General features: G+C 42.0%; 1 protein-coding gene across 2 annotated transcripts in view; it reads left to right on the top strand.

Annotated features, from left to right (window-relative positions):
• mpp2b (MAGUK p55 scaffold protein 2b) overlaps positions 1-23703 on the top strand; it is a 110636-nt gene that overhangs the window by 79241 nt on the left and 7692 nt on the right. For both annotated transcript variants that reach the window (XM_069904618.1, XM_069904617.1), the window contains 6 exons: positions 7917-8048; positions 11744-11853; positions 15112-15179; positions 19292-19453; positions 20721-20923; positions 22662-22790. In XM_069904618.1, the coding sequence (XP_069760719.1) occupies positions 7917-8048; positions 11744-11853; positions 15112-15179; positions 19292-19453; positions 20721-20923; positions 22662-22790 (804 nt within the window). The remainder of the gene's footprint in view (positions 1-7916; positions 8049-11743; positions 11854-15111; positions 15180-19291; positions 19454-20720; positions 20924-22661; positions 22791-23703) is intronic.

Below are 23703 nucleotides of genomic sequence, written 5' to 3'. Positions count from 1 at the left end.
ATATGATCAAACAAAACTTCACACTGAGCTGCTCAATCAAATTTTTGGTCAAGTAACTAAAGGAGGATTGGAAAAGGAAAAAAAAAATTCCAAAGCAAGACTGTGATTTTAAGTGAATCTCACTTGTGTATTTTTTTCCTTATTATCTCTTTATAATTATATCAATTGTTTCATGCAAAAGCAAAGGATAAAAATTTGTCTTGTGATGATTAATAATGGAATTTTAATTGGAAATGCAGTGTAGACTTACATGACTGAAAACTGCATGTTTAATTTTCTTGGCTCAAAGAGATGGATGTTGGAATCATTGATGTAGAGAGGGTGATTTTATTTTTACCTAAAATAATAATTATCCTTTACTTTGCATCTACTTCAATGTCAGTGCAGGTTTTAGTTGAAATGTTTTCATACAAATTGTAATAAACTAGGATTCCATTTTAAAAACTTTTAAAGTAGTAGTGTAATAGGCCAATTCGGCCCTATAAGTCCGTGGTGCCCAATTTACACCCCTCCCCCCCACCCCAGGTGGGAGGAAACCGGATCCCCCGGAGAAAATCCACACAGACACGGGGAGAACGTACAAACTTCTTACAGAGAGCATGGGATTCAAACCCAAGTCTGGGTCTGATCACGCTGTAAAGGCTAACTGCTGCACCAACCGTGCCTCTCATTATACTGAAGAACCCATGAAATAGAGAACTTGTATTCTGCAGTACCTTCCATCCCTTTGTGCCTTACAGGTAGTGAAAGGTTCCACTTCTAACATCCACCCTGGTGATGTAGGCATCAAATAAAATAGAGCAATCTGAAATCCATGCTGGATATTGTCAACATTGAGACAACTATTAGTGCTTATCTTTTCGTAAAATGGACTTAGCCATAATGATATGACAGCATAGAACTTAACCTTCACACTGTTCGTAAGTAGTTTTTTGGACCATGAAAGAAAGAAAGAGCTAAGTTGGATTAACATCTTGGACTGCAGGTAATCTGGGTGCAAATCTTTTTCACAAGACTGAAGCAGGCCATTGAGTCTGTTCCGTAAATCTACACTAAACTACTAACACTGGTTCCAATTTCCACCCTTTTCCCCATATCCCTTGATACCCTCACTAATGAGATACTTGTCTATTTCTTGACTAAATACTCCCAGTGATCTGGCTTCCACTGCTGTATGTGGCAGCGAGTACCACAGATCCATGACTCTCTGGCTAAAGAAGTTCTTCCTAATCTCTGTTTTATATGGATAACTTCTAATTTTCACATTATGACCCCTTGTCCTCGATTCACCCACCAAGGGAAATATCTTACACGCATCCACCCTCTCTAAACCTTTCAAAATACGAGGAAAACCACAGTCTCCACATAGTCATAACATTATTTCAAAAGCAAATGCCCTTGATATTTTGGAAGGAAAAGCTGAAGCCAAACAGCTGATGGGTTTTAGCTACAAGTGTGCAAAGTCCATAGGAAGCCGAGGTGCACAATGGATCCTTTTATTTATATTCAAACTACTTAACTCAACAATAATCAAATGAAATGCTACTGAATATAAAGAAAAGTAAGGACTGACTAGCTAATTATTAACTTATGTGATATCAGTCATCCAATTCTGCTAATGTTTCACCTCTTCAAACAAGGAACTAAGAAATGTCAGCTTACAGATTATGAGACCATGTTTGCTTATTATAAATAGACCTTATAAAATCCAATGTTGTAAAAATTTTAAGTCAATATATAAGTATTTCATCATTATGCAAGGTAAACAGACATTTTTTTCAATAATGAACATATGGAAAATAACAAGTTGATCAAAGGTGAGCTTGTTGTGTTTTTTTTCAAGGCAAGTTTTATCTGACTATTGTTCTAGATTTATTTCTTTATGAATCAAGAAATAAATTGTGGTAAACTACTGTTTGTTTATTTACCTGTCTGGTCCAGCCCATTGGCTAGTCATACCTGTGGCCCCTCCTCAATAAAGGTGACTGTTCCACTGCCCCTTCCCCAGGATAGTTGACCATCATGGATGTCTCTCCATTCTATTGTGAATAAAAGCCTATCAATTTTATATAACTTCATTCTTTTGGGTGCATCAATTTTGTTCACATTAAATTTTGACAATGAAGCAGATCCCTGAAGCCAGAGAAGTTGGACATTGATCTTCAATCACCTGAAGCCTCCACCAACATTGAACATTAGCTGCTTCAAAGCCTAATCTGCCATCATCTGATCAGAGAATGACAAGCTGCAGGTGATACTCAATGATCATGGACGCCACATCGTTCCTGGAGGCGATGGACTTTCTGAAGAAGGTAAATGAAGTCTATGTGAGACATTTCCTGGCCACTTCAAAACAGCAACCCGAGGAATCCAAAATATAGAAGCTTACTTGGCCATCAACGTGGCCGCCTTGTGGTTTCCCCAGGCACTGCCATCGCCACATACTACTAGCGATCTAACCCTGGCTGCTGAACTCCGCAATCACCTGACTCTGCTAATGCCTCATCCCGCCAGTAATGCGAGCGCAGCTGCTGCACTCCGTGCTATTTCTGCAGCCTGGACAAGCACCTGAGGAAATGCTTTCCGGCAAAAGACCTAGTCTGCTTCAACTGCGGGAAGAAAGACCATTATGCAAAAGTATGCAAGTCCAAGTCACTCAGTCCAGCAGCGCTACGTGCGGACGGTCATCTTGGACGTCGCATTCTTTGAAACCAGTAGCATTGTGTTCAAGCCGTGGTAGACGCCATATTGGATGCTGCCATCTTAGGACCGAACACACAAACTCTCCAAAATTGCTACAGACAGCGACCCGAAACTGAAGTTTTGCATAAAATATATTAGATTTCACAGAGCAACATCCAAATAAAGAAAGGAAATAATCTAAGATAGTGAGCAACTGTTAACACATGTCTGAACAGAGAAGGTAACTATGAATTGAAGCTGTATAATCTGCTTACAAAATTGTGGAAAAGCATTAATCCTACAAGTGGACTCACAAGATTTCAAAGTTTTTCACTTAAAAATCGCAATGTTTACACACAACATTTAGATCAGTGGTTTTGAAACCTTTTCTTTCCACTCACATCCCACTTTAAGAAATCCCTATGCCATCGGTGCTCTGTGATTAGTAACAGATTGGTTAAGGTGGTATGTGAGTGGGAAGGGAAGGTTGACAATCACTGCTCTAGACCCAATTGTTACTGAAATATTTTGCTTGAGAAAAATTGTCATTGGCCCATTTCCTTTGGAGTTCTGAAACCGTGCACATAATGAGTCAACTAGGTACGATTAAAACAGTGGTTTTCAACCTTTTTCTTTCCACCCACATGCCACTTTAAGTAATCCCTCACTTAAAGCACCTATGGCAGTGGGAATTCTTAAAGTGGTATGTGAGTGGAAAGAAAAAATTTGAAAACTGCTGATCTAGATGATATTTGAAGGGGGAATCTTGCAGTCAGTGTTCATCAATTTGCAATACAGGGCTGCACATTATCTGATCCCATTTGTTTCAATTATTAAATGTAGACATACGGCAAGGTTGCAGCCCCATTCAGCCCATGAGTCCATGGTGGCCCAATTACATCCAATTGATCTACAACCTAAGTACGTTTTGAATGGTGAGTGAAAGCTGGACCACCTGGAGGAATCTCACTCAGACATGGGAGAACGTGCAAACTCCTTACAGACAGTGCCGGATTTCAACCCCGGTCACTGGTGGTGTAACAGCATTGCACTTACCGTTGCACTCACCATGCTGCCCCTATGCTAACAATGCTGTGTTAAATAATCTTAAGTCCCTTTTCCACTGGCAACCTGTCCCAAGAATTAACTGGAAATTTACTGGGACAGGGTTCAGTGGAAAAAGAACACAGTCCGAATGCCAGCATCAAATGACGTTATTTCACACCTGGAATTAACTTCCTCTACCCTTACTCCTATCTCACACATTTGCTGACGCCGGCGTGCTGATAAAACCAGTGGAAAAGGGACAGCAGAAAGTCGCCTGTTTCCATTTGAAGGTAGAACACTCCGATCCCCAGGGATGAGTTGTGTTCAGTGGCAAAGCAATTAGTGTCCCAATTAAGGGTGGCCCAGTGGAAATGGCAAAAAGGGCCCCTATCCCAGGACACTGCACAGCCAATTAACTTGGGGTACAGTATTGTAAACAGTATTCAGTGAAGATCATACCAAATTATTTGGAGGAATTTGATTCCTGATCAGTGCAGCAACTTTTGCTCCATATTTTATATTGCTTGAACTTATTAAATCACTTGGAAATTCTCGATTTTGGAAAGTTTGTTTCCCTGCCACATTCGATCATTCGCAAAATGGTGTGAATAACATTGCTTTAAGTGATACAACATCATTTTACATTCTGCCAGGGCCAATTTTCGGCTTATTGATCTACAAAGTGCTAAGTACTCCAAGCCTGCAGTGCCCAGAGGCATACAGAAGATTCTTTGTATGGAATTTTAATTGCTTCTGTCTTAAAATTTTGATTTTTGGTTGTGGATTTAGATACAAGAAAAAAAATGTTCTCCTGGCGTGCACCCACCCCCCCACCCCCACACTTTCTACTGAACACCACAGTGGTTCCCAATAGGTGGGCCACAGCATCTTTCTATGTAGGCCATGGAGACTTCCCAACCCACTAAGGCCAGGGTAGGTCTGAGGTTATGCTCGGTCCTCCTGGGTGACCTTGGGTGGGGGGGTTGGGGGGGGCGAGAAATCTGCCATTGAGGTCATCTGGCCATCCCTCAATGTATGTGGCTTGGCACTCAGCACTCAATCACGGATGCTATCAGACCTCCACACAAGACAGATTCAGACTGAGTCAGAAGTGGGTGTTTTCTGTCTTCTTCTTTCTTTGGCTTGGCTTCGCGGACGAAGATTTATGGAGGGGGTAAAAAGTCCACGTCAGCTGCAGGCTCGTTTGTGGCTGACCAGTCCGATGCGGGACAGGCAGACACGATTGCAGCGGTTGCAAGGGAAAATTGGTTGGTTGGGGTTGGGTGTTGGGTTTTTCCTCCTTTGCCTTTTGTCAGTGAGGTGGGCTCTGCGGTCTTCTTCAAAGGAGGCTGCTGCCCGCCAAACTGTGAGGCGCCAAGATGCACGGTTTGAGGCGTTATCAGCCCACTGGCGGTGGTCAATGTGGCAGGCACCAAGAGATTTCTTTAGGCAGTCCTTGTACCTTTTCTTTGGTGCACCTCTGTCACGGTGGCCAGTGGAGAGCTCGCCATATAATACGATCTTGGGAAGGCGATGGTCCTCCATTCTGGAGACGTGACCCATCCAGCGCAGCTGGATCTTCAGCAGCGTGGACTCGATGCTGTCGACCTCTGCCATCTCGAGTACCTCGACGTTAGGGGTGTGAGCGCTCCAATGGATGTTGAGGATGGAGCGGAGACAACGCTGGTGGAAGCGTTCTAGGAGCCGTAGGTGGTGCCGGTAGAGGACCCATGATTCGGAGCCGAACAGGAGTGTGGGTATGACAACGGCTCTGTATACGCTTATCTTTGTGAGGTTTTTCAGTTGGTTGTTTTTCCAGACTCTTTTGTGTAGTCTTCCAAAGGCGCTATTTGCCTTGGCGAATCTGTTGTCTATCTCATTGTCGATCCTTGCATCTGATGAAATGGTGCAGCCGAGATAGGTAAACTGGTTGACCGTTTTAAGTTTTGTGTGCCCGATGGAGATGTGGGGGGGCTGGTAGTCATGGTGGGGAGCTGGCTGATGGAGGACCTCAGTTTTCTTCAGGCTGACTTCCAGGCCAAACATTTTGGCAGTTTCCGCAAAGCAGGACGTCAAGCGCTGAAGAGCTGGCTCTGAATGGGCAACTAAAGCGGCATCATCTGCAAAGAGTAGTTCACGGACAAGTTTCTCTTGTGTCTTGGTGTGAGCTTGCAGGCGCCTCAGATTGAAGAGACTGCCATCCGTGCGGTACCGGATGTAAACAGCGTCTTCATTGTTGGGGTCTTTCATGGCTTGGTTCAGCATCATGCTGAAGAAGATTGAAAAGAGGGTTGTGTCTTCTTACTGCTTGTTTTTCTTCACTTCGGTCAAGACTCATGAAGCTCCTGTTTATAAGGTAAGGTACATGATATATTTCTCCTCTAAACTTGGATATAAATTATTTTTTGCAAAAATTTTCATTGAAGTTTTGCCCTGGATGGGATTTTGTGACTGTAGGGTATGTTACAAGGACTGGCAATAGCAAGGAACCACTTTCTTGTTAAGTCCCTGGTGATCTGCAAGATGAAATCGTTGACTTTCGAAATGATTCTGGATGCAGAGATGTGTTTGAGTCTTTGTTCATCTCTGAGTTTTGGCCCAAACTGACAGATAGGTACCCCAACATTGTGAAGGAATGATCCTGCCCTTCACAAAGATTATCTTTGTGAATCAGGCTTTTTGATATTGCTGCAAATGAAGCTAAAGGCATGAAAGCACATAGAAGGGGAGGCAGATCTCAGGTGTGCATTATCTACAACAGCACCAAGGATGTGGAAACTGATGAAGAAATTTCAGGAACAGGGGGTCTCCTTAAAATGTCTTGAGCTTTGATTTTGATTGAGAGTTTTATGTTCAGTGTATGTTCTTTAAACTGTTAAATAAAACCCTTTAAATAAAGATGTTTCTTACAGAGCTGCCTTTGACTTGAAAATATTTCTCAGTCATTGCCATTAGTGGGCCAGAACCCAGGTGGGCCTTAGACCAAAAATGGTTGAGAACCACTGATAATGTTCAAGGCTTTTGAAGACAACTGTACAGCTATTATGTATTGATGAACTGGAGAGAATGTGAAAATGATTTCCTTGAAACAGAAAGCACACCAGCACGGAGAACTCAGGCCTATTCATATATTCATGGCAATTAGACCCACAAAAGCCTCATTATTATCCTCTAACTTATTTCTACCTTCTTCAGCATTTCAATATCGCATTTCTATACAAGATTAAAATGAATTAATTGCTTTTTAATTCTGTGTGTCATGGATTAATGGAGAATATTTGATCTCACAGTGTTGTTATTCATTCCCACTGTGACCATGGTGCATTATATATCCCCCTGGTTCTTGACCTATTTACAGAATTTTACACGAGCGATCATGTAATCTTCTTCTGTGCATTTTGTATTATGTTATATTGTGCAGAGGAAGGCCTTTCAGACCATCGCCTGCTGATGCCCACTTCTAATTATCTCTTTTTTAAAATTCTCCCCACATTCCCATCAACTGCCTCCTAACCATTAGAAACAATTTACAGTGGCCAATTAATGAAACATTTTCTCAAGATGGCAGGGTGGGGGGGGGGGGGGGGGGGGGAACAGGAGAGCCAGAAGAAATTTACGTCATCACAGGGATGCACAAAGACGTCACTAGAGTTCAGGACTGATACCCAGTCACAGGAGCTGTGAGGCACCAGCTCTTTTAGTGTACGATAATGGATGAACATACATTTCCTGTAGTTCAATACTGCGACAATTAGAAGCAGAATCTTCAATCTGTGCAGCTAATTCTCTCTCCCAACCGGCTCCAAATCTCTTTGGCAGGCATCTCAAAATATATTTTTTTTTTTAAATTTAGACAAAGAGCATGGTAACGAACCCTTCCGGCCCACGAGTCCATGCCACTCAAACACCTTAATTAACTGACAACCCCTGTGCCGGAGAAGTCGATATTAACGCCATCCAGTTGGACAGTGCCCAGTTGGAAGATGAGGGGTTGTTCCTCCAATTTACGGGTGGTCTCAATCTTGCAGTACATGAGACCATGGACAGGCATGTTAGCAAGGGAACGGGATGGAGAATTGAAATCTTACCACATCATAGGTCTGAGATAATTGCAAACCTTTATTTTAATGCCACACTCACTTTAGAGAATGTTGAAGTGATCATTTCAATTTCTTAAATCCTTTCAGGTGTTTGTGAAGTGTCACTTTGAGTATGAACCCATCAATGATAACTTGATCCCTTGCAAAGAAGCTGGCTTGAAGTTTACCTATGGAGATATATTACAGATTGTCAATCAGGAAGACCTCAACTGGTGGCAGGTAATGCCGGTGACTGCACATAACACTGTTGTCTTTCCAGTACAAATCCTTCTGCATTGGTTTAATTTCTCTGGATCTGTAATATTCTATAAATAGTTTTGCAGACATTTGATAGAATCTTCAGAAATCCCCTGGTACTGAGTGTAGTGTGTATTGTGGAGGGTCACGTGACCTCTCCATCTGAACCCCAGTCTGAAGTCATATCACCTGCCAATCAAGCTTGGACTCTATCCACCTATTCATGCACTCCTGACCATTGGCCCATTTAGCACCTGGTGATTATCTGGGCTGGACCCTCTAGCTTACTGTACTCTAAAGTCCACCATATGCAGTGGCTCTTCCTCTTTTGTTCTTCGGCCCCAAGGTGAACCCTGCTGTGGACAACGCTGGAGGAGTCATTGGTATCGTGTGCATTGCATAGGGATTGGGGCTGTTGTATACTGTTGTAGTTGTAGATAGCATATTGTACCCCTTGGTTGAGATAAAGGCTGTATAAACAGTTGCTAATGTTGATACTATTAAGTCCGATGTGACTCGTTGCACTGTGTTGTGTAATTGAGAGCATCTGCGTGCATATTCACTGTTGTGCATATGTTTCAATAAAGATTATTTCTACATTCAGCCTGTGCCTAGACCCACTATTCTTAGAACCGATCGAACTTGTTTCCTTTGACAGAGTCAAATCCTCTGGCACTGAGTCCTGTGATAGATGGCTCTTAAATGGTTTTCTCAGCAGAAGCCAAGCAAGATGGACAAAATGGAAAGCAATTATAACTGCTGCCAGAGTATTCCAGCATCCTGGGTTCAATCCTGACTTCTGGAGTTGTCTGTTTATTTGGAGCTTGGGCATTCTGTGTGTGACTATGTGGATTTCTCCTGGGTGCTCTAGTTTCCTCCCCTATCAGCAAGGTGTGAGGGTTAAAGGGTGCATTGTTCCCAAGATCGTAGGTAGTAAGTTTTAAAGTGGTAATCAAAAACAGGAAGGGCTCATGAGAAGTATATGGGAGCCAGGAAGGAGCATAAGAAAGGACTTGGGCGAATTTGAAAGGGGCATGAGAAGGCCTTAACATGTAGAATTAAGGAGAACCCCAAGATGTTCTATACGTGTGTGAAGAACAGAAGGATGATGAGAATGAAGGGGTGGCCACTGAAGGATAAAGGAGGCAACATATGCCTGGAGGGGGAGGAGGTTGGGGAGGTCCTAAATGAATACCTTGCATCAGTATTCACAAGGGAAAAGGATCTTGATCACAGTGAGGTCAAAATTGAACACCTGTGTGCTGGACAATGGGGAGATTAAGGAAGTGGAACTGTTGGATTTTCTTAAAAACATCAAGATTAATAAGACCCTGGGGCAGAAACGATATACCCCATATTGCTGTGGAAAGTGATAGAAGAGATAGCTGGGCGAATAGCTATGGTTTTTTAATCCTCATTGGCCACAGGGGAGGAGCAGGAGGACTGGAGAATGGCAAATGTAGTGCCCTTGTTTAAAAAAAGTAACAGGGAGAATCCTGGGCATTATGTCAGTGGGGTGCAAGCTAATGCAGAGGATTCTTAAGGATACGATCTATGAGCATTTGGAGAAGTCCAGGCTACTCAAGGATAGTCAACATGACTTTGTGAAGGGAAGGTTGTGACTCGGCAGTCTAAATGAGTTTTTTTAAAGAGGTAACAAAAGAAATGAATGAGGGTAGGGTGATAGATGTGGTCTACATGGATTTTACAAGGCATTTGACAAGGTTCCCCATGAGCAACTCATCCAGAAAGTCATAAGTCACAGGATCAGTGGAAAATTAGCTGTATGGTTAAAAAGAAATTGGCTTATAGGAAGAAAACAGAGAGTAAGTAGTAGAAGGGAAGTATTCTGCTTGGAGGTCAATGGCTGGGATCCGTTGTGGGACCCCTGCTCTTTGTGATTTTTATAAATGACCTGGATAAAGAAGTGGAAGGATGGGTCAATAAGTTTGCGAATGACACAAAGGTTGGAGGAGTTGTAGATGGAGCTGAGGGTTGTCAAAGGTTACAAGAGGATATGGACAGGATGCAGAGTTGGGAGAAAAGTGGCAGATGGATTTCAATCCAGATAACTGTGAGGTGGTGCATTTTTGAAGGACTAACCAGAAGGCTGAATACAAGGTTAATGGTAGGTTACTTAAGAGTGTGGATGATTAGAGGGACCTTGGGGTTCAAATCAATCCATCCCTCAAGGTCACAGGTTAATAGGGGAAATTGAATTCAGGTCATGTTGCAACTCTACAAATTTTTGGTAAGACCACACAGAGTATTGTGTTCATTTCTGGTCACCTCATTATAAGAAGAATATGGAAGCTATGGAGAGGGTGCAGAGGAGATTTACCAGGATGTTGCCTGGATGAGTCTTGTGAGGCAAAGTTAGCAGAGCTGGGACTTTTCTCTTAGGAACATAGGAGGATGAGAGGAGACTTGATGGAGGTCTACAAGATTATGAGAGGCATAGATAGGGTGCACAGCCAGTGCCTGTTTCGTAGGGCAGAATCAGCACACACCAGAGGACATGTGTACAAAGTTAAGGTGGTGGGAGAGTTTAGAGGAGATCTTAGGGGTGTTTTTTTACACAGAGAGTTGTGGGTGCCAGGAATACCTTGCCGGGGATGGTGGTGGAGGCTGGAACATAGAGACTCTTAGACAAACACACGGATGAAATAAAAATAGAGGATCTTGGGGGAGGGAGGGTTTAGTACTTTTTTTAAGGAAGGGATATGAGGGTTGGCACAGCATCAAGGGCCAAAGGGCCTGCATTGTGCTGTATTATTCTATGTTAATAATATTGTGGAGAACATTCCATGATATGTTTTGATAATTTGGCAAAGTTGGAGAACAACAACAGTTCCTTATTTGGTAAGGCAGTAAAAGACTATTAACCATTGGGTAAGCGGTAGGAGCCTGATTAATGAATCTCAAGAGAATTCTAAGGAAGATATACTTATGTGGAGCAGTCTGTTCAAATTTTCTAGTTGTGGTAGGAAGGTATAAAAGATAAGATTTGTAAGCCACGAGGCAAAGACTCCTGAGAACGATACTAGTGGCAGTGCTTCATGCTGTAATGGAGTTCTCATGCTTTGCAAAGTGATAGAAAGTCTGTTTGTGCAGTTGTATTCATGTTTGCTTTCAAACAACTGAAAAACAGTGGAATCCAGGGAGCAGAACGTGCAGATGGGAAGGAAGGGAGGGAGCATCAAATGTTATTGTGTGAATGAATGCTTGATGGTCCACGTACACTCATTGGCCCACAGGGCCAGTTCCCATGCTGTTCGCCTCTGCTTCCTCATTCCAAAAAGAGTAAAATGCTCATTACACTTTGACATCCTCTCAGTGGATGACCAATGTCACTGGTATCTGAGCCACACCGATTTGAGTTGGTGTACCCATATTGATGAGAGATAGGTGGGTCTTGCATTTTTGTGATCAGCTGCACAAAATCCATAAAAATACACCCAAACCTGTTCAGGAAACAAAATCTTTGTTCTCCAGTGTTATTGGACTCACTTTCTGACAAAATAGTTTAGATGCTGCCATAGCCCTATTTTCAAAGGGCAGGGGTCCTCAGCATTTCTCTTCCACAGACTTCGTTTGAATAAGTTGAATTTTGCATTCCTGAGTAAAGGCACCCATTCGAGTTTTGTTTAACCCTTTGCTGACATCTTGTCTTCTAGGCCTGCCATGTGAAGGAGGGAGGGAGCGCAGGCCTTATCCCGAGTCAGTTGTTGGAGGAAAAAAGGAAAGCTTTTGTCAAACGAGACTGGGATTTTTCCGCACCATCAGGAAAGTGTTGGATGATCTGTAGATTTATGTATTTCCTCCCGACTGAACTTTGTAGAAGCAATTATAACACATGGTTAAATCTACTCAAGTTAAGAGTTATAATTTTAATCATAGAACATTAAACTTTACAGTAGAGGCCCTTTGGCCCATGATGTTGTGCCAACTATATAAACCCACTCAACAAGTTAAACCTTCCTTACCTCACACCCATAACCTATTTTTCTTCCATTCATGTACTGACCTCCACCACCACCCTGGCAATGCGTTCCAGGCACCCACTACTTTCTGTGTACAAACTTACCCCCACTGTCTACCCTAAACATCCCTTCCCTCCCCTTATACAGATGTCCTCCAGTGTTTGCTACTCTTGCCCCAGAAAAAGGGTGCTGGCTGTCCACCCTATCCCTACTTCTTATAATCTCATAGATATCTATTAAGTCATTTCTCATCCTTCTCCACTCCAAAGAGAAAAACCTTGGTTTTGTCAGCCTTGCCTCATAAGACACCATCTCCAATGTCAGCACATCTCCAATTCAGGCAACACCCTGGTAAATCTCTTCTGTGCCCTCTCTATTGCATTCGCATCCTATCTATAATGAAGCAACCAGAACTGAACACAATATTCCACGTGTGGTCTAGGCAGAATTTTAAAAAGCAGCAACATTATCTCATGACTCTTGAACTCAATCTCCTGACTAATGAAGGCCAGGATACAATAAGCCTTCTTAACCACCCTATCAACCTGCGTAGCAACCTTGAGAGATCTAGGCATTTGGAGTCCAAGGTCCCTCTGTTCTTCAATATCAGTGGTTCTCAACCTTTTTCTTTCTACCCACGTAGCACCTTAAGCAATCCCTTACTAATCACAGAGCACCTATGGCATAGGGGGAAAAAAGGTTGAGAACCACTGTTCCACACTGTTACGTATCCTCCCATTAGCCATTAAAAGCTATCACTTCTTACTTATCTGGATTGAACTCCATCTGCCACTTTTCTGACCAACTCTGCATCCTGTCTAATCCAACTTACTTGGTCAAACAAAACAGGATCCAAATAATTTACCTTTGATGAAATGTAGTCAGAAAAGAGTGGATGATAAAACGAGTAACAAAATAGGATTTGGAAAAAGGCATTTAACAATCTCGTCTTAATTTCTCTTCATTATTCACTTTCCACATATCAAAGTTGAATGTCACACCCATAAATCACATTGGTAACAATATCCTGCCAACGTGAATTAGCTGGTTTTGTTAATCCTATACAATTACGATTTTAATTTTATGATACAGTAAAACCCATGTTATCTGGAATTCATTGAACTGCCAGCCTCAAACAACCATTAAAAAAATTACAGAAAATAAATAGGTTAAAAAAAAGGAAGTTAAAAATTGGCTCGCCTCGCCATGAGTTCACCATCAGGCAACACACATGTTCAAGCAGCTGGAAAGTGCAATTATCCACCATCTACCAATCCCCATAGGCGCAAGATACCAGGGTTTTTTTTACTGTATTCCATTTCAATGGGAGGTTTGTACTGTCGAGACCAACAGCATAAAAACTCCCAATTTAACATGAAATGTTTTCAAATGGGATTATTGTATGTTCTCAGATTCCAGTTGCATAATGTGAGAAGATATTAAGACTATTAGACATAGGAGCAGAAATAGGCTATTTAGCCTTTGATGCCCTGCAAATAAGAACCTATCAATCTCTGTCTTAAATACACCCAATGACCTGGCCTCTAGAATCACCTGTGGCAACAAGTTCCATAGATTTACTAAACTCTAGCTAAAGAAATTCCTCTGCACCTCTGTTCAAAGTGGACTCCCTTCAGTTTTGAAGTTGTACCCTCATGTCCTAGACAGTCCCACCATGGGAAACAACTACATCCTACATCTACTCTGTCCATGCCATTCAGGATTCAAAATGTTTCAATGAGATCCTCCCTCAGTCTCCTAAATTCCAATGAGTACAGGCCAAGAGATGTTAAATGCTCCTCATATGATAATGCTGTTATTCCCAGAATCATCCTCGCAAATCTCCTCTGAACCTTCTCCAATGTCAGCACATCCTTTCTTAAATGAGGAGCTAAAAAACTACTCATGGTACTCCAAGTGAAGCCTCATCAGTAATTTATAAATCCTCGACATCACATCCCTGCTCTTTTAAATTAAATTAGACATACAGCCAATTTGGCCCTACGAGTCCATGCCATTTACCTACACCCATTTTTGAACCGTTGGAGGAAACCAGAGCCTCTTGAGAAACCCAATGCAGACACAGGGAGAATGTACAAACTCCAAACAGACAGTGTAGAAGTCAACCCAAGTCTGGTCCCACCCTCTTCTACTCTTGAAATGATGCCAGCATTGCATTTACCTTCTCACCACTAGCTCCGCTGGCAGGTTTACCTTCATGCTATCCTGCACGAGGCGTTCCAGTTCCCTTTGCATCTGGGTATTTTCAATTTTCTCCTCATTTATAAAATAATCTTCCTGTTTAATTTTTGTACCAAAGTGCCTGACCGTACACTTTCCAACATTGTATTTCAGACATTGCTACCTCTCTACCTATTCTCCTAATCTGTCCAAGTCCTTCTGCAGTCTCCTTGTTTACTTCACCTCTATCTGCTGCTTGGCCACAAACCTATTCATTCCATTATCTAAATCATTACTATACAATGTAAAAAGAAGCACCCTAACACCAACCCCTGTGGAACACCACTCGCGACTGGTAGCCAACCAGAGAATTCCCACTCTGCTTCTTGGCAATCAGCTGATGCTCTACACATGCAATCATGCTTCCTGTTATAACCATGGGTTCTTATTTGCCTCACTTGCTGCACCTTGTTAAATGCCTTTAGAAAATCCAAATACTCAACATCCACTGAACCTTAAACGAAAGCGCAATCAGCGATGTGCATTCCGTTAGAGAAGTTGTATTGGACTGAGAAGAGGGTGTGAGCCAGTTTTGATCAACTGCCAGAAAATGAGAGGTAATGTGATTTGGAGGTTCGGGGAGCAGAGGAGAATGGTGGCAGAATGGGTTCAAGCTAGTAAGGGTGAAAATGTGACCTGACCAATTCTTGCAGCATGTTCTGGGATGATTATCACTGGTCATGCATTAACAATTATATTGGACACAGCAATTTAATTCACTACAAGAGGCCGATTTAACCTCAATGCTAAATTCAATATCACCTAAAGCAACCTATGCCATTTGTAACTCAAATCTCTCCATATATCATTTCAATAACAGGTGCTTTGTGTGGGAGTATGGGTGGAAAAAGGAAGAAGAAGATGATGTATCTGACCACCAAAAATGCAGGTAACTATCATAACCTAATTAAGCAATACTTGTACCCACAGATCATTGTCATTGAGGCTATCCCTTGTAGTTGAGGATGATGGCCTTCGTACCGTTGATCCACTGAGTGAAGATGCCTGGGTGTGTGTTTATCGTGAATTTAATGTTGCACTCCAAGAATCTCATGTAACTTCACAAATCACAGTTCCATTGGCATGAAATCAATGGCGACTGGAGCTGATGGATCTGTTGCAGCCTTCATCCGCCTCCACAGCCGTTGAGTTCAGAGTACCTTCTTCCGCCTGTTCCACCATGAGGACTTGGTTGGATTATTCCTTGTCAGGGACCTTGCTGCCATGGGTGACCCTGCCAGGAGCGGAGCACCAGATAGCATCTCTCTCGGGATCACAGGACCTCACAAGCTTCTCTACCATGACAAGGTGACAAGCCACAGAATGCTACTTTACTGGCCATAATGCATCTTCACAGAGCTTCGTGTGTTCAGGAGCCGCTGCATCAACTTAAGACAATGAAAATTAGAGTCTGGTATTCTTTTCCACGGGTTGGAGGTGCTGTCTTTTAGCTGAGGTGCTAAGCTGAAGCCACATCTACTTTTACACATTTACTCAATGATAATATGGCATTCTTTATTATTCTCTGGGGTCACATTTATCCCAATGAACAAAACATTTGATATGGAAATTTCCACATTCCTGCTGATGGTGCCTTGTTTTATGAAATTATGATGTTGAAGCGGTAAAGAATACATGGACAGGGATATTTCATGTGTCTGGAGATATCCTTTTGTTCCATCTTTCAATGAAACATAGAAACAGTGCAGCACTGTACAGGCCCTTTGGCACTTGATGTTGTGCCACCCTATACATTCTACTGTTAAGGGCCCAAAGGACTCCAAAATTCACCAAGGCAAATGGTTACTTAAACAAAAGTTGCTTTTAATTATCCTTGTTATAAAAACAGGATCAAACTTTAACTTACTGCTATTAACTTAACCTAACTTAACATCCTTCTAATTTTAAGAGCATGTGTGTGCACGTTCTTTGGTTCACAGTCCAATCTCACTTCTCACTCCTCCAAGTTCACTGGTTGCAGGCAATTCTTAGACTGTGCACAGAATTTAACATTTATGAATTTCACCAGGCTTTGGTGCTTGAAAGGTAAATGGTTACTGCTCAGGAAGGTTCTTGTTGGTTTTCAGAGAGAGATTTATTGCATGTTGGACACCCACAACTGATTCCCACAACCACTTCAGTGTCTTGCCAAAGGAACATGCCCCATCTGGGTTTTCCAGATGATAACTTCTTTCTTTCAGGTCACCACAGAGTTCCTTTTTGTTTCCCTTATTTCAAGTGAAAGATTATACAGCCAGTCCTCTCCTCTTGTCTGGACCACAAGGGCTTTGACCAGGCTGAACTAAGAACTCACAACCAGTCTTCAAAATGGGTTTTTTCCACAAGCTTGCCAGCTTGTCCTGTTCCAGTCCCAGCTGCTGCTGAACTGTAGAACGGAATCTTTTTCTCTCTCTCTCTCACACACACACACACACACACACACACACACACACACACACACACACACACACACACACACACACACACACACACACACACACACACACACACAATCATTCAGAGAAAACAACGTGACCCTTTTAGATTAGACAGACTGCGGCTCTGGACCTAATCTTCCGAATTCATTCATCTGTTGCTTTCCAAAACAATGATCCATTACTCCACAGCATGTCCAATTAACACCAACTTGTGAATTTCTTATAGGCACTCTTCAAAGTTTTTGCAAGAGCACCCGGATCCTGGATTGTCTGGCTTGAGCAGAGCTCTAGCATTTTAAATTTGATCTGTTTTGAAGTGTTTGTATCTCTGGGTGACCTAAACTAAAAAAACTGCCACAATTTATCTCCTTTAAAACATATCTATATACAATTTAAAATATAGCATAATATGTCACACTACCAAAAGAAAAACTAAACTCTCCCAACTTCATAACACTGTCTATTTTTTCCTTCATCCATGTGCCTGCCCTGGAGTTTCTTAAATGTTGCTTATGTTCCAGCCTCCAGCACCACCCCGGCAAGGCATTCCAGGCACCCACAACTCTTCGTGTTTAAAAAAAACTTAACCTCAATGTCTCCTCCAAACTTTCCTCCCTTCACTTTGAATGGATGTGTTCTGGTGTTTGCTATTCTTGCCTTATGAAAAAGGTGCTGGCTGTCCTCCTTACCTATGCCTCTCTGTTAAGTCACCTCTCATCCTTCTATGCTCCAAAGAGAAAATCTCTAGCTCTGCTAACCTTGCTTCTTATTTAGCCTAGACTTCATTTCCATTTTAGGCAACATCCTGGTAAATCTCTTCTGCCTCTTCTCTAAACCTTCCACATTCTTATAATGAGGTGAGCAGAAATGTTACACAATATTCTAAGTGTGGTCTCATCAGATAATTGTATATCTGCAACATGACCTCTCAACTCTTGTACTCATCCCCCACCTAATAATTCCCATAGAGAGCATCCTGGCCAGCTGGATCACGTGTGCCATGGTTGCTGTAGAGCATTAGGTTGGAGGTCATTCCAAAGGACCATAAGAGCAGCAGGAAGGGTCGCTGGGGTCTCCCTCCCTCCCATCGACATAATCTCCCAGGATCATTGTATGAAGAGGGCACGTAGAATGGTTGAGGACCCCAACCATTGTCCAGCTACTCCTGTCGGGAAAGAGATCCAGAAGTGCCAGAGCCGGAACCACCAGGCTGAGAAACAGCTTCTTCCCAGAGGTTGCAAGATGACTGAGGAACTGCTCACACAACCCTTCCGTGACTACTATTTATTTAACAATATTTATTTATTTTTATGTGTCTACTGCATCAAAATCTTGTACTGTATGATTCTGCACATTTTTACACCGAGGACCGAAGAATGCTCTTTTATCCAGTTGTACATAGCGCCTTTGGAAGACTACACAAAAGAGTCTGGAAAAACAACCAACTGAAAAACCTCACAAAGATAAGCATATACAGAGCCGTTGTCATACCCACACTCCTGTTCGGCTCCGAATCATGGGTCCTCTACCGGCATCACCTACGGCTCCTAGAACGCTTCCACCAGCGTTGTCTCCGCTTCATCCTCAACATCCATTGGAGCGCTTTCATCCCTAACGTCGAAGTACTCGAGATGGCAGAGGTCGACAGCATCGAGTCCACGCTGCTGAAGATCCAGCTGCGCTGGATGGGTCACGTCTCCAGAATGGAGGACCATCGCCTTCCCAAGATCGTGTTATATGGCGAGCTCTCCACTGGCCACCGTGACAGAGGTGCACCAAAGAAAAGGTACAAGGACTGCCTAAAGAAATCTCTTGGTGCCTGCCACATTGACCACCACCAGTGGGCTGATATCGCCTCAAACCGTGCATCTTGGCGCCTCACAGTTTGGCGGGCAGCAACCTCCTTTGAAGAAGACCGCAGAGCCCACCTCACTGACAAAAGGCAAAGCAGGAAAAGCCCAACACCCAACCCCAACCAACCATTTTTCCCCTGCAGCCGCTGCAACTGTGTCTGCCTGTCCCGCATCGGACTTGTCAGCCACAAACGAGCCTGCAGCTGACGTGGACTTTTACCCCCTCCATAAATCTTCGTCCGCGAAGCCAAGCCAAAGAAGAAAAGAAGACTTATACAATTGAATGAAGATAATTAACTATGTTGTCTAGCAACACGCAATCTTTTGTGTACTGTGTGCTTTTCTGCGTGTACCATGGTCTGAAGAGACACTGTTTCGTTGGGTTGTATATGTCCAATCAGATGATGATAAACTTGATAAAGTAGAATAGGTATGTTGCTTCCAGTAAAAGAAAGTGAGAATTTGCAAAGATGATAGCCGCACCCTGTTCATCAAACCATAAAGATACACCTGTCAAATAATTGCAACTCCAGCCTTTTATGTTTTGAAAAGTATGCTCTAAAATATGTTTTTAACAAAATATCCGACTATTTCTTTAAGCTACCCCCAAAGCTAGGGTAGAGTTGGAATTTCTAAAGACAAGATTATAATCGAAAATACTCAAAAACTCTAATTTTAAGTGTTATTCGGATAACTCTGTTTAATTCTAGAATTTGATCGACATGAACTTCTGATCTATGAGGAAGTAGCAAAAATGCCACCATTTCAGAGGAAAACTCTCGTTCTTATAGGAGCACAAGGAGTTGGGAGAAGAAGCTTAAAGAACAGACTCATCATGTCTGATCCAATGAGATTTGGGACAACCATCCCTTGTGAGTCTAATTGGAAAGTTTTCCCATGATCTTTGATTATCATATGTCCAGTATTCACCGTTCTGGAATTTTGCTGGTGAACTTAGAGTGAAGGAGAGGTGGAACAGGGAAGGTGACCTTGGAAAATTATATCAATCAGACCAGCATAACCAATCTAGCGAAGCAGATTTGAGGGGTTGAATGGCCTATTTCTGCTTTGATAGCTTACAGGTGCAAGGTGGTGGGACTTTGGACAGTTAAACTGGGGCAGGAGTTGCATTCTGAATGGATGGGCCCTCGAGAGTATCGTGAAGCAGAGAGACATGGGTCTCTGTGTTCCCTGCAGGTTCTGTTGGACACAGTGGTGAACGTGGCATTTGGCACGCTTACCATTGTCAGTTAGAGTTGCGTCATCATGTTGCAGCTGCGTTAAGGTGTGGGTGAAATACCTCTTTCTGGTCGCGTAGCTCCAGGAAGGATGTCGTTCAGCTGAAACAAGTGGATAGAATAGTCATATGAATATTACTGAGACTGAGGAGCTAAAATTGCCTCCAGAAACTGGAGTCCCTGGGGATTTTTTCTCCAGTGTTTAGGTGCTGAGATATAACCTCATAAATGTATGAATGGCATAGATAAAGCGAGTCTCAGTCATTTCTAGACAATTCTAGATTCTAGAACCAGAGTTGTAGGTGTAAGATGAGAGGGGAAATTGAAGAGACACCTTGAGGGGAAACTTTTTCACTCAGAAGTAGGTCTATATCTGGAATGAGCTGCCAGAGGAAGCTATAGAAATGGGAATGATTTTGACGTTCAACTGACATTTGGGCTGATTACATGGATAGGAAGAGCTGAGACAGATATGGACCAAATGCAGGCAAACGGGACGAGCCCAGAATGTTATTGTAGTCAATGTGAACATGTTGGGCTGTATGATGCTGTCTTTACTGACAAGAACACCTCTGAACAGTCAAACATGTTTGTTGGGAATCCAGACATCTAAAACAGCCTTCTTTTACCCTTTACTGAGAGTCAGCTTTCTCCACAGATGATAGTCCCCATTAGAGAAGATTGAGAATTGCTTATCATCTAGTTTGATGGCTGCTGTCCACAGAACTCCTGATGTATGTGCCATGTCTAACAACCTTGATCAATGTCCATGTGTTGGAGTAATAGTTGAAATGTCCTGTTTTTCATCTTTTCAGACTTTTTTATGTGCTTCTGCCAGTTGATCTCCATTCCTCCTGTATGACTTTTCTTTTAAGCTTCATGCTGGGTCTTTCCATTGTAGTTACTTCACGGAAACCGAAGGAAGATGAGAATGATGGGCATATCTACGCTTTTGTGTCCCGTGCCGAAATGGAAAATGACATCAAAGGTGGTCGGTACCTGGAACACGGTGAATATGAAGGAAACCTTTACGGAACAAAGATTGATTCCATTCATGAGGTGGTTGAATGTGGAAAAATATGTATCTTGGATGCAAACCCACAGGTAGGGGCAGATTGAAATGGAAGCACCGAGATTGTTGTTACATACAATTTGAAAATTAAATTAAACATCTGTAATTTCAGGGAATAGACTTTTCCTGCAGGAAATATTAAAAGCTACATTAACTATCTTCCAATCATTGTTGAAGTCAATAAATTTCATACTCTGGGTAATTACACTGGACAACAATTTTTTTTTCCTAAAGATTTACTTCCTGATAAAGCATTAAGGATTATGATAAGACAACTTCAAGCTGAATACAAAAATAATTTCAGATTTGCTGTATCATATAGGAAATTGGAGAAACATTAAGTTAACTTTTATTGAATTTAGCATTAAACGTAAACTCTCCACAAAGATAACAGAATACAGCATCTTTTGCGATATTGATGACAGATTTCTGCTGTATTGAATCTTCGTGAAGACAATAAATGCTTTTGTTAACTGCACTGGCTGCGCTATTGCCTGAAGAACATGTGCACCTACATGCATTCAATCTATATCAATGTAACACACAGAAACTGTATACAGAATCTGAGCTACTTTTATAGCCTGGCTGCATCTATCCTGACTAAGCAGGCCTAAGACAACATTTGCTTAATACTGATACTGAGTGCATGCCCAGGCATGCTTAGACTGACCAAAACAGCTTGCTTTATGGGTAATATACTAATAGAGTGCAATTCTGATTATCCAAGATGGATGGAATTAAAACTCGGATAAACGGTTTTTTTGGAGAACCAATCATTTTTTTAAAAAACATCCCTGTGGCAATAGTAAATCACTCATAACAGTGTTTAAACAATGACAAACAACAAGTTAAGGCTTTTTAAGCATTAAAGTAATGTTTAATTCTCACCCAAAAAAATTGATGCTCACCACTGATCACCGACACTTTACCAGCGAGTCCCCGTTCGTGCCAGAAGCCTGAGTAATTTATGTATATTATGAAAAATTGAGGATTTCTAGCACAGTCAAATACCAGTTGATACCTAAAAGGTCCATCAGCACTGGATTAACCACCTGAACAAATGATACAACTACTAGCAAATGAACAGAAAACAAAACAATGTCTGAATGACAGTCAGTAAAAAGGATAGACTTGCGGTAGCAGCAGTCCTCTAGGCTTTTGGTGGTGGGGAAGAGGAACTATTAGAGCGTACTCCTCCTAATCCATCAAGAGTAAGATCTTAAGCACCTCATCGGGGCCTGACATAATTTTTCCACTTGGATATGCTTCTCAAAATCCCTGCATCTTTTGTTTTCACATGTTAAATGGGGCAACTTTTTCCAGTCAGTGGTTCTCAACTTTTTTTTTTATCCAGGCCTAGACCACCCTAATTCCTTTGCATTCTGCCTGCAACAAGCCCACTGACTATCAATTGATGCTAGGGCGTAAGCTTGAATGTTCTGACGAGCTCAAGGTCCTGCCCAGACCACCAATGGGAGCTTTGGTTTCATTTTGTTGGGCAAATGTTTTGAGAATTATTGTCATCAAATTTACCACCTTGTTTTACACATTACTTGTTTATGATATCAGTGATTTTTTTTAATCACTGTTGTGTTATTGTGAGTACTACCTTTAATAACCCCAGTGGTCCTTAGGCCAATGTTGAGAAATAGTGGCCATGGTTAATGTTTGTTAAATTTCAAATGTCCCCTGACATCTGCTGATTGTACAGGTGTTTATAATGAAGGTGATGATTCTGAAACATTCCTTTGGTGTTCAAATCTTTTGCAGGCACTGAAGATTCTGCGGACATCTGAATTCATGCCTTACGTGGTATTTGTTGAGGCTCCGGACTTGGACACACTCCGAGCAATGCATAGGGCTGCTATAGATGTTGGTGTTACAACAAAACAATTAACTGTAAGTTTAATTTCTTTAAAAAGTACCTATTTATTGGCAAGGTCATCAAACCTCAATTAATTTACATATTTCAATTTTACATTTTAAAATTTTAAAATTAAATTTAGACATAAAGCACGGTAACATGCCATTTCGGCCCATGAGCCCTTACCGCCCAATCGCACCAATTCATCTACAAGCTCTGGTAGGTTTTGAGTGATAGGAGGAAACTGGAGACTTCAGGGAAACCCACACAGACATGGGGAGAATGCACAAACTCCTTACAAACAGCGTGGGATTCAAACCACCCCGCCCGTCGTGGTCCCAATTGCTGGCGCTGTAACAGTGTTGCGCTAACCATTTCACTGGAAAGTAAAATTAAATACAGTTTTAAAATTGACAATAAAATTTGATTAACTATGAGTATTTGATTAACCATTGACAGAAATATATTAGGAATTGTATAAGTCCCATCTCTTTCATATACCCACCACTCTGTTTAAAAATAAAACATGCCCCTCACGTCCCTTTAATTCTTTCTTTTCATTAATATATTCCCTCTTGTTTTAGATTCCCCTGATATGGGAAAGGGCAACCTTCAATTTAACTTTTGGGAATGTCCGCTTGAAGATCACTTCAAGTAGAGAAGAAACATTCAGATTCAGATTGGCACACAACCTTTGGGGAACATGTAGAAATACAGTGTAAATGATGGAAGGAGTGCATCCATTCAAAACTACCACCCACCCCCCCCCCCCCCCCCACCACCACAACCACCACCATCACCAATCTCTGGTACAGTTGGTGGTGGGCCCCACATTGGTCACGTCAGTCACCTCTAAAACCAAAATAAAAGCAATTCATCCTTTTTCTTGAAAGACCTCAGAAGGAGAACATGTGATGAAGGAACTTGGTGTTGTTTGAGAGAATGTAT

The sequence above is a fragment of the Narcine bancroftii genome, chromosome 12, assembly GCF_036971445.1.
Source record: "Narcine bancroftii isolate sNarBan1 chromosome 12, sNarBan1.hap1, whole genome shotgun sequence".
In the NCBI taxonomy this organism is placed as follows: domain Eukaryota; kingdom Metazoa; phylum Chordata; class Chondrichthyes; order Torpediniformes; family Narcinidae; genus Narcine; species Narcine bancroftii.
Note: the sequence above shows the minus strand (reverse complement) of the source record. Positions and strands in the feature narration are given on the sequence as shown.